A 14627-nucleotide genomic window follows, 5' to 3' on the forward strand; every position below is an offset into this window, starting at 1 on the left:
CCATTTTTTTTTGCGAGGATTTGTGATTTTTCACTATGTCGCACTTATTATCCTTAATTAATTTTCTATCAATTTTAGAGTTAGACTAGGCAGGTCAGTGTGCTTCCATCTATTATTGTACTTCCATTCTCAATTGTTTCATTTTCGAGTTCGTCTGATTTTGAAAAACCTTTGAAGCGTACGCTCTCAGATAAACTTCTCTACTGAATCTACCTCGATCCTATATGTATGTCATCATTTCTGATATATAGTGACAAATTCAGAATCCTTTCGATCTGAAAGGGTACTATGATACTATATAATTTATCGTATTTTTTGTTGTTTATAGATTAACACAATGAATTATCCGTTAATTATTAATCTTTCTTGTTAGTTCAATATATCATTGCCCAACTACTAAACTTATATGCTTAACGGTCAAGATATAAGGTTTGTAGAACGTGCATAACCCTGTATAAGTAATTGATTGATTGAATAATTAATTACCTTATATTCAATTTCAATTTGTATGTGCGCTTGTTAACATTAATAATATTTTAATTAGGTACAATAAATTGTACATTTCAATAGAAATTAAATCCATGCATTAGAACTCCAAAGAAGAGAGTAAGTATGAGTTCCATACTTATAATTCTCATTTAAACAAAACAAAAATTTTTTTATTATTAACACAGAAACCAGTTCGAAAAAATTAAAATGCAAGTGCAATTGTTATTGTTGATGTTGCTGTTGCTGCTTCTGCCTTTGGCTCTAGCTCTGGCTCTAGCTCTGGCTCAGCCGCTAACACTGCCGCTGACTGCCGCTGGCGGTTAAGCTGAGCTTCGAAGTGTTTATAAACAAAAGTATCGCAAAGAAGCAGTTTAGTTAAGTTGAGAACTTCGTTTGAAACACAATATTTACTTATAAGATTGTTTGCATAGAAAATAAAATTTCCAATAAAAATTAATATAAAAATTCAAACTGAAATAATATATAATATATAATAATTAATAATTAAAATAAATATTATCAAAATGAGTTTCATGCAAGGAATAATTTTAGTGATATGTGTTGTGATCAGTGCAACTTCCGCACGTAAATATCTCAAACCCTTTGAAAAGTTGGCGGAAAATGTAAAATGTATTTTCTCCTTTATTTTCTTTAGAAAGTTCGTGTTACACACCGACAGGCTCTCGCGGTCAGTGTATGAACATGCAGGACTGCAAACCAATAGTACAATTATTAATTAAATATGGTCGTTCACCACCAGATCATGTAGACAAATTCGTGAGAGACTCAAGATGCTACGATCGGGGCGTAAGTATTTCAATGCTTGTGTATATAATTTCACAATTTTCTAGTGCATAAATTAATTTTTTTTTTGTTGCTGAAAATGTTTATAAACATTGCGTGCTCAGTAAATCGTGATTAATTTTAATTATGAAATTATTTAAATGACTGGAAACAATTAGTGATATAAACTTGTAATAGGAATGTAGAATTTTAACGAAATCCTAATGATGTTTACAAAAACTTTTGAAATTATCTTTATAATTGATACTTAAAAGAAATATTGTCTAATATATAATATAAAATAGGTTATATTTAATATATATTTAAAAAAAAAAGCTATAATAAAAATGCAATAAATATTGGTATAATAATACAAAAAATAATAAAAATTCAATAAAAAATTAAAATTATATATTTATAAGAAAAAATATAAAATATATTATAATTAATAGATATTAAAAAAAAAAACTATGCTTGTGGACAACTAAAAAATATACTATAAATTATTATAAATATAATAATATTGATGTAGTCATATGAATTCGAGAGCTTTACAATACCCCAACATGTCAACTATTAGAACTCTTATTAACGTCCTATAACTTATAGTTACATTTCTGTTACATCTATATATATATTTTTTTTTATACTTATTTATTAATATCCTTCCTTAAAAATATTATAATATAAAACTAAAATATTAACTCCTATAAAAAAATGCTCGTATGTGTTATGTGTGATTCTAAACTATTTCAATCATGAACATTAAATAAATAATGATTAAAATAAATATTATAAATGAATAAGATAAATATTTAATTCATACACAAGTAAGAATTAAATGCATAAAATATTAAATTACAAACCCATTGGATTGATCAACACTGCTGGACTTTACAATTCGTTTCTAAAAACTATCTAAAATTTATTTATTTAATAATTTAAATAAATAATTAAGTTTTTTAATTTTCATATTAACACTTTGTTGATTGCCAACCACGAAACCATTGATTTTATGTCAAATAAAATTTATTTTAAATTGTAGTCAAATTAAATTCATACCACATTAAACTAAATATGAATATACAGTTACAGAGAAGAAAATAAAAATCAAATTACTTACAGAATATTTGTAATAAATGAATAAAATGTTAACAAAGATTGTTATAAGTCAATAAACACGATTGACAATTCTTCACATATAGGATAAAAATTAAAGAAAATTAACCTTTAACGTCTCAATTCTGAAAAGTACCTTCACAGTCTGTTTGTTAATAAGTAGGATTAATTGAACTGTATACCACGCATGTTTTCGATCCCTGCTCTTGATCGATATCAATATGACAATAAATTGTAATTCGTAAAAAACATTTCTAATATAAATAGTAATTTATAATAATTCCAAATTTTCAAACAATATTTAAATCGAATGCTTGCAAAAATTATTTCAAACTTATTAACATATAAAAGAGATGAATTGGCATCCCAATAAGCTAGCTCTAATCCTTGTAGCAATAGTAGGTTTGGAAGGTTGTAGAAAAATTTCAAATGATAAATCTAAAAAGAAGAATTAAAGAACACAAGTAGGTGAAATTAAATAATAGCTACAATAGCAATAGCTATTCTTATAACTATCTAGAATAAACTTGCAAAAACAGATTGCAAATAAAACAAGAAATATTAAAATTTTACCGGTTTTATATTTTTATTTAATTTGTTTCTTAATATTTCAATATGTAGACTAACTATAATTTATATACTCTTTTTGCTATTAAATATTTTTTTAATTTAAATTCATTCAAGTTTAACCTTTTGAAGCTGCAACGACATCAGTATTTCGCAGCATCGCGCTTTTATTTTGAAGAAACGATTTAATTTATGCAAATTGATATATAAAAAAAAATTTATTTCAATATATAAAAACGTTTTATTATATATAAATTGACAAAGTGTATTAAATTAGAGTGTAAAAAATTGATAAACGTGTCGATAAAAAGGCGCAACAATAATTATTGGTGAAAAAAAAACAAGAATTAAATGTTTAACACAAGCTTGAAAAAAGATAAAAAGAAATTTGTTTACTAAAACAAACAAAACAAACCAATTTTGAAATGTAAACAAATCAAAATATTTACAACTCTGTTTACTTTAATCCAAATTTTAACATTAATATTAATAAATTAATAAACAACTTAGCTTGATAAACAGCACAAACAGCACGCGTACTACTTTTTAGGAGTAGGGAAAAATTGGGTTATTTTTAGTGATTAATTTTAATCTGAAACATAAAAAATTACATTAACATTTCATAAAAAATTATTTTTTATTTCTTTTTATTTCTGTTACAGTTTGGCGGTGATGTACGCGTATGTTGTGCTTCCACCGATAATAGCATTAGCTTCAGCGAACGACTAACAGATTCAGGCGGCATAAATCAGAGAGGCCTAGATCTTCTCGACTCGCTGAAGTGCGGTATAATGAGTAATTTTCGTATTGCCGGTGGTACACCAGTAGCGTTGGGTGATTTCCCTTGGATGGCACTGTTACGTTATGAGGCAAACACGAAGCCATTCAAATGTGGTGGTTCTTTAATAACTCATCGTCATGTCATAACTGCAGCTCATTGTGTTGTTAAGCACCAATTTAATATGTAAGTCAACAACAAAACTATAACTTACTTTATAACCTACTAATCATGTGACTTTTTTTTTGACTAAAATAGAGTCGGAGTACGTTTAGGTGAACATGATATAAACACAGATCCAGATTGTGGACGAAAAGGCAAAAGATATGTATGCATGCCACCTTCGGAAAATTATGGAATTGAAAAAATTACCGCACATCCAGATTACGATAGCAACACATATTTAAATGATTTGGCCATCATTACTTTAGATCGTACAGTTAACTTCAACAGTAAGTTTAAAAGTTTGAATATATAAAGCAATCAAAACATCTATAAATATTTTCTATTCATTCAGAACATATCAAACCAATTTGTTTACCCATAACTCCAAGTTCATTAGTAATTGCAAGAGATCAGGAATACTTTATTGCTGGTTGGGGTACTACAGAAAATGGTAACACAAAAGTACTTTTCTTAAGACAACATGACTTTAGCTATTTTTTTGTTTACCAGGCACAACATCTCCAATACCATTGAAAGCGAAAGTTCCTCACCGTGATAATGATTACTGTACACAAACTTACAGAGGCTTAGAGATTGCAAGGCAACAAATTTGCGTTGGTGGCGGCAGTAATATTGAAACATGCACTGGTGATTCTGGTGGCCCATTGTTCTTTACTGCAACCTACAGAGGTACAACAAGTCGATATGTACAATATGGAGTTGTGTCACTAGGCGGTGGTGGTTGCGGTCGTGTTACGTATCCTGGTATTTATACAAACTTGAAAGAATTCATTCCATGGATTACAAATGTCATCGCCTAAACTACAAAAAAATGACGCTTACATTTTAATATAAATTTAGTCAACAAATATTATTTTTTACAAACGTTTGCATTTCTTGCCATATAGAATACACCCACTATTCTATAGTACCTATATTTAATGTTTACTTCATATTTATTTATTTAATTATACTTATCTATTTATTATATAATATTAAAGAGCATTTCCAAAAATCGTATGTTTTGAATTTTTTAAGAGATTAATAGTACTTGATCAAGGAAACACCAAGGGTACTTTCAGAGACCCTTTTAACTCTTAATATAACAAGATTATTAATGCATCGTTTTTTAATTTGAATACAAATTAAATATTATATGAAAATACAACACATATCTGTCTATTAAGATCCTGCTAAGATCTGACCTCTGCTGCAAACGGTGTTTGCAAACTTACTCGTCTATTTAAGTATAGAAATTGGTAATGTAGTTTGAACAAACTTTCTCTTTTATCTTTGATTTTACTTTTGTGTACCTGATTCGCACATGCATTTCAGATTGAACCTGAATTAGAGTCGACCATTATTGATGTTATGTATATTATGAAGCTTATATTAGAAAATTGATTCAATATTTTAGAACTGTGTAAGTCCTTAACACTATTTTCATGTTTCTATATTTATTTGGCTACTGGATTGGGGTTGTATCTTGGCTCCGGAAACTCTATACATTTATCTATTGCTAATCTGTTATCTAACTTTCCTACACTCACCATTACGCATACCTTCCCTGCAGTTTCTAACTTTATATATAAAACGGTAATATAAACGGTAACGTCTAAAAGGGTTTAGCATTGAGTATCTCTGTTTAAAATACTTTTAATCAATTTTATTAAAACTTCTTCTTGGTACCACTAACTACGGTTTCATAGTGTGCATTTTGTTTGAGCGCGACCAGTACCTTCCATCAGCTAACCCGATTTACAACTTTCCCGTAATCAGTTGATAGTAACTCGTGGTGTTAAATTTTTTCTTTTTAATCTTATTAACAAAAATACGAATTCCTGGATATTATATTATCATAGAAGAATTCAGGCTTAGGGTAAGGTTGGGTTCAGAAGGAACCATTTAGTTTTCCAGATGAAGTTGAGAAGACCCGATAAGTTTGCTTTCGTTACCTCTTCCAACCCTGTGAAAAAGCGATTCCCAAGACATTGAAGTCGCCTTGTCTGCAGTCCTGGACAGAGACGCAGGAACTGATAGATTCTAACTCCTCTTCATCTTGGCAACTCCTGAATAATCCACTTATTGGAACTCGCCACTGTTGTAGCATAGGCGCAATGGCACAATGCCCCGTTAGTACTCCAGTAAGTACACGAACTGCAAGTTTGTTGAAGCCTAAAAGGCGTTTGGTTTTGTTTTTGTCCAAAATAGACCATAAGGTTCTAACTAAAAATTCTAAGAATTTTTTTTGTTTGATATTTTTGAACAGTGAAACTGGGCGAGAGTTGAAAGCAAATCCAACAAATCTATCAGTACAAAATTTCTTGTATCAAACAAATCAATGTAAATATGTAGTATATTATATGTACATATTTGTGTAAAAACTTAAAAGATATTGACGTTATAAAGATGTTAATTGAATTCATCTATTGAAGGGTTCTTTTCTAAATAATAATAATACACAATAATAATTTCATTCACTCTGGTTATGAAATAGGTTAAAAAAACGTGCAGCTTAGTTTACGATTTATGATTAATAACACAAATAAATACTGATTGAATCATTACGATTTTCATTTTACTAGAATGCGACATATCGAATATAGAAAAGAGAATATTTTGAAAATATATATATAGATTAGAGACATCTTAGAAAGTGCATTGTTGTGAAGGATGGAGGATATTTTGCGAAACAACGTATTAAACATTTAGAAACCAAGAACTGTTGAATTAATATACAATTTATACCATTCTTCAATATATATATAAATAAACTATAAATGTTATGTATAATCAAAAATTGATAAAGTAAGAACCAGATGACTACGAATGAATCACTCTGGCACTTGGGAATACCACCACTTAATCGAGGTGCAAGTGATTCAATCACTTAATCGTTCATGCAACGTCCACAATCGTACAACCTCAATATTTATTTGTTATGTATCTGTAACTTTTAACACAGCTACAACACAACTGTGACTAATCAAAATCAAGCTTTGTTTTTGGAGGCACCTGAAGAAACCAGAAAAAAAATGCTTGACTTTACTTAATAATGCATTTGCTGACACAATTGCAGAAATACCTGCCACTCTACTGGATGATGGTTCATAAATTATGTAAAAGATCCAATAATTTTCCAATATTACGCTTAAGGATCTTAACAAATAGAAGTACATATTAAGTAAAATCAAGTATAAATTAAGTATGGAAAATTATGTATTTGAGTAAATCATGTTATTGATAGTGAATATAGGACAATTCCTGAATAACGAACTTCTTAAAAGAATTATTTGCATTTATGGAAACATTAGAGAAGGAGTTTCAGAGTCTTCCTGAATAAATGAAAAATAATCTAGTAGTAGAGAAGTATGTGAATCCAGACATTATAAAATGAACAGAATTTGTTTTAAAATTTGTCATGAGTTATATTTATTAATATTTAGCATGTAGTATGTGGTAATTCTTCTATGAAAAGAATAGAACTTCAAATATATATAGTAATATTTTTAAAATATCACACATAATGATGTCTTAATTTATTAAATGCATTAATATATATACAAAAGACTATTTGATTTATACAATTATAACTAAAGATATTATGAATAACAGTGTGCATATCGCTCTAGTTTTAATCATTTAATAAAATGATAACATCTTATGTCAGTATCAGTATACCAATACCAGTATCAGTTTCTGTATCAGTATTATTATCATTATCGTTATCCATTGTCCATTATTTATTATCCATTATTTATTATCCATTTTCCATTATCCCGTATCATTATCATTATCATTATCATTATCATTATCATTATCATTATCATTATCATTATCATTATCATTATCATTATCATTATCATTATCATTATCATTATCATTATCATTATCATTATCATTATCATTATCATTATCATTATCATTATCATTATCATTATCATTATCATTATCATTATCATTATCATTATCATTATCATTATCATTATCATTATCATTATCATTATCATTATCATTATCATTATCATTATCATTATCATTATCATTATCATTTATCATTATCATTATCATATCATTATCATTATCATTATCATTATCATTATCATTATCATTATCATTATCATTATCATTATCATTATCATTATCATTATCATTATCAGTATCTATATCAGTATCAGTATCAGTATTTAAAATCATATATTAACCCTCAAAACTTCAAAGATAGCTTAAATCGAAACTTGGTTCTTGTACGCGTGTCTGTTATTTATCATTTGTGAATCATATCGTGATTCATATTATGAATCACTAAGGTATCTTATTATAATCATTCAAAATATTTTATGCGGTTAAGCTTCTGTTATATATAATTAATATTTAAAAAGCCATGCTAATTTGATTGGTATTTGAATAAAAAAACATACATATGTATATAAAATATGGTGCCATTCATTAGAGATTATATCTTAAATGATTGGCATTAATTGTTATCATAAAATGCTTAATGGTTATCTTTTAATAATTGCCGAAAGATTATAATAAATTTACAAAATTCTGAAAGTGACGCTCTCTGATTTTAGGAAATAACCCTGATACTGGTTATATGAAGATGTGGAGACGTGGAGCCACTACTAAAACCCACATCATATCTGAAAAGCTATTACTGGGAATTTTGTATCATTTCACAATGTTGCTACTATAAAGATATTTTTATAATTTCTGGGAAACAATTAAAAGTGAAATAATTAGACGTCATTCAATTATTATTAAAAGAAATTTTTTTATCTGCTAATTCAAGTTTAAATGCTTTCTGAAAATATAGATCAGTGATATTTTAATTTTACTTAAATCCAGTTTGTTTTTAAAAGCCACGACATGTTCAACTTTTTAGAGAATCTCGCCACCATTTCCAAAGAATGCATTAATATTTAATAAGAATTTCATATTTCCCATTTAATTGCAATGAAGTGATATTATAACAACAACTACAACAACAACAATTAAGCGCCAATTTAGAGAAGTTGGAATTAATTATTTTTATCAATAAACAATAAACAAAAAACAAAAAGATAAATAAACACCTTAATTAAAATATTTAAAAAATATGTTTACTAAAATCCAAAAAATAAATAAAAATTAACAACAATAATAAAAGCAGCAAGCTAATAAATTATTTTGATTTAAATATCGTGCAAAATAAAAATATATTTAATGGCGAAGAAATTGGCGATTTGCTGTGACTAATAATTTTTGAATTTTTGAATTTTGGCAAAAAGTTTGCGTTCATTGAAGATGAGCATCCACTCAAACGTGCATATATTTGCATAGCTAATTAGCGCGCTTGGCACGTGTGTTGCGGTTGGACCAATGTTGAATTCAGCTCCAATGAGAGACAACCGACCACGAACATCATATGGCAATCTTAAACAACAAGGCCTGAACACGCTCATATCAGCACGGCCAACGCACGATTCAACGAACGAGAAAAACCCAACGAAACGCGAAACCGAAGCAAAGAATTTGACGTTTTTACCCAAATAATTATCGGAACCCAAAACGATATTCCCAAAACGAAAAAGGTCAGTGGATATTTTGTGAGTATTCTCAAACGACAAAATCAAAGTTGTATTAAACTTAACTCACTAACTCGGCACTTGGTTTTATCTTTCTCTCTGTACTACGAATTGTAAATTTAGAATTTCAAGTTTCCTATTCAGTTCATGATTTAAAAAAGTTTATATTATATATATAAAACAATCGGCTAGTAATTTATGTATTCAATGTAAATAATAAGTAGAATTCTGCGCTCTCTATTCTATCACATGGTCGTAACTCGGATGCGGGACAGGGGGCTTAAAAACAATATTCTTGAAATACCCAAGAAGATATTTTTTTATTTTTGACAAATTTAATTTTAAATTTATTTAAAAAATGGTGTTCACATTACAAATTATTTATTAGTGCTCTCAAAACCATCTGAACATGCACATTTCCATAACTTCACCATAAATCTTTTTAATATTGAAAATGTTTATAGAGGAGATTTTAACAGAAATCAGCTATTCCTACTTTTTCTATCTTTATTTTATTATTTCATTTTCTTGATGCTGTTAGTTAGCACTTTGATTTTACCTACGTAAGTGGTATGAAGCGGTTTATCATATCTTATAATTGACATAAATTCAACTCACAAGCAGTGTTACACTGACAATAATTACTATACTAAATGATTAAATGATCTCAATCAGTTCAATACACCATTTTATATTCAAAATTTCAAAAATCCGAAAAATAGTAGAAATTTGTTACTCGTAAAGTCACAATGAAGGCAATTACGCATATAGTAGTTCTATAATGTTTGACTACTACTAATCGTTAAGCTGAAATGATTTTCGAATCAATTATAATTAAAACAATATCCTTTAACTAAATTTCGTTTAGGTTTGGTCAAATTTAAAAATTACAAAATATACAAAAGTTTTTGTTGAATAATAGAAAATCGATATATTTTTATTATTATTCTGTGAATATAAAAGAGCTGAAAACACACAATATTGAATCTATAGTAATGTCCTTATCAGTCAATCAATCAGCCGTTTTTGGGTAATATCCATTAACTAGTAAATAACAGCGAAACAAAGAATGTTATCTCTTTTTTTGAGGCAAAACTTCATTTAGTTTAGTTTATACAATTTGACATAGGACATATCAGGAGGTGTAGTCCCGAGTAATCAACAGGAGTCAGGCTGAAGAGAAAAATGAAACTGAAGCTACGGTTTTTAACGCTCAAAATATTTTTAAAATTGTTAAGTTTTAAATAATTATATTGCGATGTCAAATACAAGAAATTAACTAATTTTTATATTAACTTTATAGAGTTTATTATGTGACATCCGCTTATTTTGTTTTGCCGTATTTTGTGACAATCTCAATTGGACTTTATAATAATTTTTTACTGTCGTCTATATCGTTCAATTTAGACACACTTTTGTAAGTACAAAAAATTCTTTTTACTAACAGAATTTATACAGCATTTTTATAAAATATTAAAAAAAAATGCCTTTTTAAAATTGCTCTGAATTATTAACATTATTAAGTGTTTTTAGATACATAATATGCAAATCTATTCCTTATCCTAAATAAGATTAACAAGTTTGCCTTTTTGAGACGTGTTGACCTTTGATGAAACCGAACATATGTAATCTGGATTAAAACAGTCAAAAATATGCCACTATAATTTTAGCTGTATACGAGGGAAGTCTGAAAAGTGTTGGTTGTAATAATACTTTTATATAAAATACATGAAACTAGTAATGCTCGATTCTTCTCGTTAGATTTAAAAAAGTTTTTCCCACATTGAAATTAACATCCATTGAGATTCACCACTCATATTGTAGTGTATTGGTGTTTTACAAGAAAATGTTCAGTTTGCAGTAATGCCATTTAACAAATACCTAATTTAAATCATTGAATATAGAATACTGGAAAATAAAATAAACGAACCTCTGTTACTTAAATGACAACAGGAAAGCCGCACAACAATGTCGTGGAACTTTCAAGTTTTCTGTATAATAGATTAAAAAAAATAATATACATAACACCAAAGTCATACGAGTCATTAATACGATCTATAAAAGGAAGCATATATCAATGGAGAACATCAAGAAACCAATGAGTTAAAGTTTTTTTGAGAATATAATTTTTAACCAATAAGAAGTAAACTACATCTTTGTTAAATGTATTTATGTGATTTTATGGATAAGGTGTACGAGAAACTTTTCTGTACATTTAGTGATTCTTATTTTCAGTATTAGTTTCATTATTTCAACGACCATTCTGGGAGTCTGCTTATTTATCACCTATCACGATCCTTCTTATGACTTTTTTTCTTCTTCTTTTTAGTTTTTATTTATTTTCTGAATTTATTTAAAAAATATCAACACATTTTGAAACAGTATTGTTATAACTTTTCTTACTGGCACCTTTCTTGCTGTACTTCCTTAAAATAACGCTTAAGCCATTCTTTTAATTATGCTGTTTCTATTTAGTGTAACAGAAAAGTAGTGAAATACTGAAATAGAACCTTTAATAATTTAGACTAAGCTTTAAGAGTTTCTATTGTACACTTTGCCTAATTGGTATGTCGAATTATTAAATAATTTATAATATTTTCTTAAGTGTTGACTGTTACGACCTGTTTCCAGGTCGTATTTGATCTGTGGACACTTTCACCAGTTTCATAAATCAAAAGCGCCAAGTGCTCACTTAACTTGATCACTTCATCTGTACATCTGTGTCTAATTCCAACTACTTTATAACATTATCTTCCATTCGCACCCTTAACTCATAGATAACCAGAAGTTGATAAAGAAATTTTCCATAGAACACTCCGAAAGGTTCTTTATCAATCTGTTATAGCCTCCATGTTTCTTTACAAAATAAAAGCACTGGTATATTGAGCAAGCTATAGAGTGGGGATTGTGTCGGTCAATCGTAGCACCTATTGGCATTGGTCTGATCTGCAGCCTGATATCAGCCTGCAGTCTGATCTGATATTGATATTGTTATTATTTTGTTTATGGTATGCTAAGATGGATGAAATCTTTGACTATGACTATAGTCACCTACAACCATATCGCAACAGCGTAGTTTATCTTAATGAAGTAACTGATTACCATTGTAAATTAAATGCAATGTTGGGCAGATCGTATGGCTATTTTGGAAAATCACATATTCACAAAGCAACGTAGTCTATCAAAAACAAATTTAATTTAATATTTATTATGAATACTTTATATATATATTATTATAATTTCATACAAATTATGGAAAACATATGTATTAATTCTAGTTTTATATATTTAGTCTTAATTGGAATACATCGTTTCCTGCTGTAACAGTATGTGAAATATATAATGGAGAGAAAATATGGGACGTAAGTGAAGAATATTTTGGTTCAGACCACGATTTAACTTTAGATGACTTCGTTGGAGAAATTGTATTTTTTCGTGGAACATGTACAAGTTGTAGCAAAAAATGCACAACAACCCAATGTCCTAATAATTTTACGGAACTGTTAAATGTGGTAAATATTGTTGATATATTCAATATAAATCTTTCATATAACGAACTTCTGATAACTTATCTAGTTAATTAGAATATTTTACAATATATTGCTGACTAATTTGTCTCACGACGACAAACATTGAAATATCTTATTTCGTGTTAAATCTTTTATTGAATCAATACTCTATGTATAATCTTCACTTCAAGTCTTAATTAAATTCTTTCTGATTTATTGTAGTTCCGTAGCAAGTGTGCTAAATTGATAATTAATTGCAGCTACACCAATAAAGTATTTAATTGTTGTGAAGAATTTCGACCGATAGAAACAGAATATGGCACATGTTATGCCTTCAACTCCAATCAAGCACGGTATGTCATATATATAAGCGCTTTACATAATGTTATTTTATATGCTATAATACTTAGAAAAATTTCCCAAATTTATCATGCTAATAATCGCGAAACCGGAGCTGGTCACCTTAAGTTTGACACTTCTGCAGATATACAATTACATGTGCATCCCCCAATTGAAATACCATTTCTGTTTTCCGAAGGTATGATACATGAAACAGTTTTATTAGGTACTGTTAAAGAAATTGTGCTTAACGTTATGGAAGTGAGTGCAAGAAATATTTTCCATATCAGACAACTCCTATAATTATGAAATAAATTTAGGTGTACAATGATGCTACGGTTTATCATTTAGCACTTGATCAAAGGCGATGTCGTTTTGTGAATGAGCTTACAAATTGGGGACAACGTCTTGGCATATACAAATACTACAGCTTCAGTACTTGTGTTGTTGAATGTGCAGTAGCATTGCAGTTGGAGCATTGTAACTGTACAAGTCATTTTCTGGCAGCAGCTATTAAATGTAAGCTACTTACAAACTGTTATACATAATATATTTTACTTTCTCCCAGCTACTAATCAAATATCGATGTGCGACTATCGTGGTTTACGTTGTCTTACTAAAGTCTATACTGAGATGAAGGAGCTACGCAAAAGCTGTGATTGCATGAGTTCATGTGATGAACCGGAATACAATATTGTTTACAACTCGGCAGATGGGTATATTATTATATTACAATTTAATAGCAAATGTAAGTTTCGAAACTTACTTCTAATATTAGTGAAAACGAAGAGGAATCTGACGTAACACAAATAAAAGTTTCTCTCATTGAACTGCCTACACAGCGATACGTGCGAAGAGTAACGAAAGGATACCTGGATCTAATAAGTAATTTGAGTAAACATTTACTGTTATCGGTAATAATTATATGTGCAATTATTTACAGTATCAATTGGGGGAATAGCTGGACTATTTTTCAATGCATCTGTTATACGATTGGTGGAAGTAATTTTCATGTTAGTTCAACTTAGATGGCAACAATTAAAAACCAATTTTTTGTAGACTAATAAATATCTGCAGGGATACCAATTATTTCTCTAGTTTTTTATTGTATAAATTTATAAATATATGTACAAATGCATATTTGATCTTGCCATCAGCATTTATAGAAATTATTTTATAATTATTTACATACCACATTTAATTATTTTTATTATTGATATTTGTGCCATTATAAATATTTTTGCAATTATACAATTGAGATAACAATGTGTGAAACAATATATTATTATCAAATACAAACACATATAA

The 14627-nt window shown here is 28.4% G+C and overlaps 2 protein-coding genes across 2 annotated transcripts; both read left to right on the forward strand.

Annotated features, from left to right (window-relative positions):
* The first annotated feature begins 978 nt into the window (after positions 1–978).
* Positions 979–4770, forward strand: LOC119679054 (serine protease grass-like). Its single transcript, XM_038091203.1, has 6 exons — positions 979–1074; positions 1145–1296; positions 3621–3922; positions 3995–4188; positions 4254–4352; positions 4412–4770. Exons 1-6 carry the CDS (start codon positions 1014–1016, stop codon positions 4720–4722), a joined length of 1119 nt encoding a protein of 372 aa, XP_037947131.1. The 5' UTR covers positions 979–1013; the 3' UTR covers positions 4723–4770.
* Positions 4771–10466: 5696 nt separating this feature from the next.
* LOC119676826 (pickpocket protein 28) lies at positions 10467–14599 on the forward strand. Its single transcript, XM_038088085.1, has 9 exons — positions 10467–10501; positions 10775–10888; positions 12764–12983; positions 13203–13333; positions 13391–13580; positions 13640–13838; positions 13888–14035; positions 14098–14204; positions 14263–14599. The coding sequence occupies exons 1-9, from the start codon at positions 10467–10469 to the stop codon at positions 14376–14378; spliced, it is 1260 nt and encodes a 419-aa protein (XP_037944013.1). The 3' UTR covers positions 14379–14599.
* Positions 14600–14627: the final 28 nt, after the last annotated feature.

Source organism: Teleopsis dalmanni, chromosome 2 (genome assembly GCF_002237135.1).
Source record: "Teleopsis dalmanni isolate 2A chromosome 2, ASM223713v2, whole genome shotgun sequence".
NCBI classification, from domain to species: domain Eukaryota; kingdom Metazoa; phylum Arthropoda; class Insecta; order Diptera; family Diopsidae; genus Teleopsis; species Teleopsis dalmanni.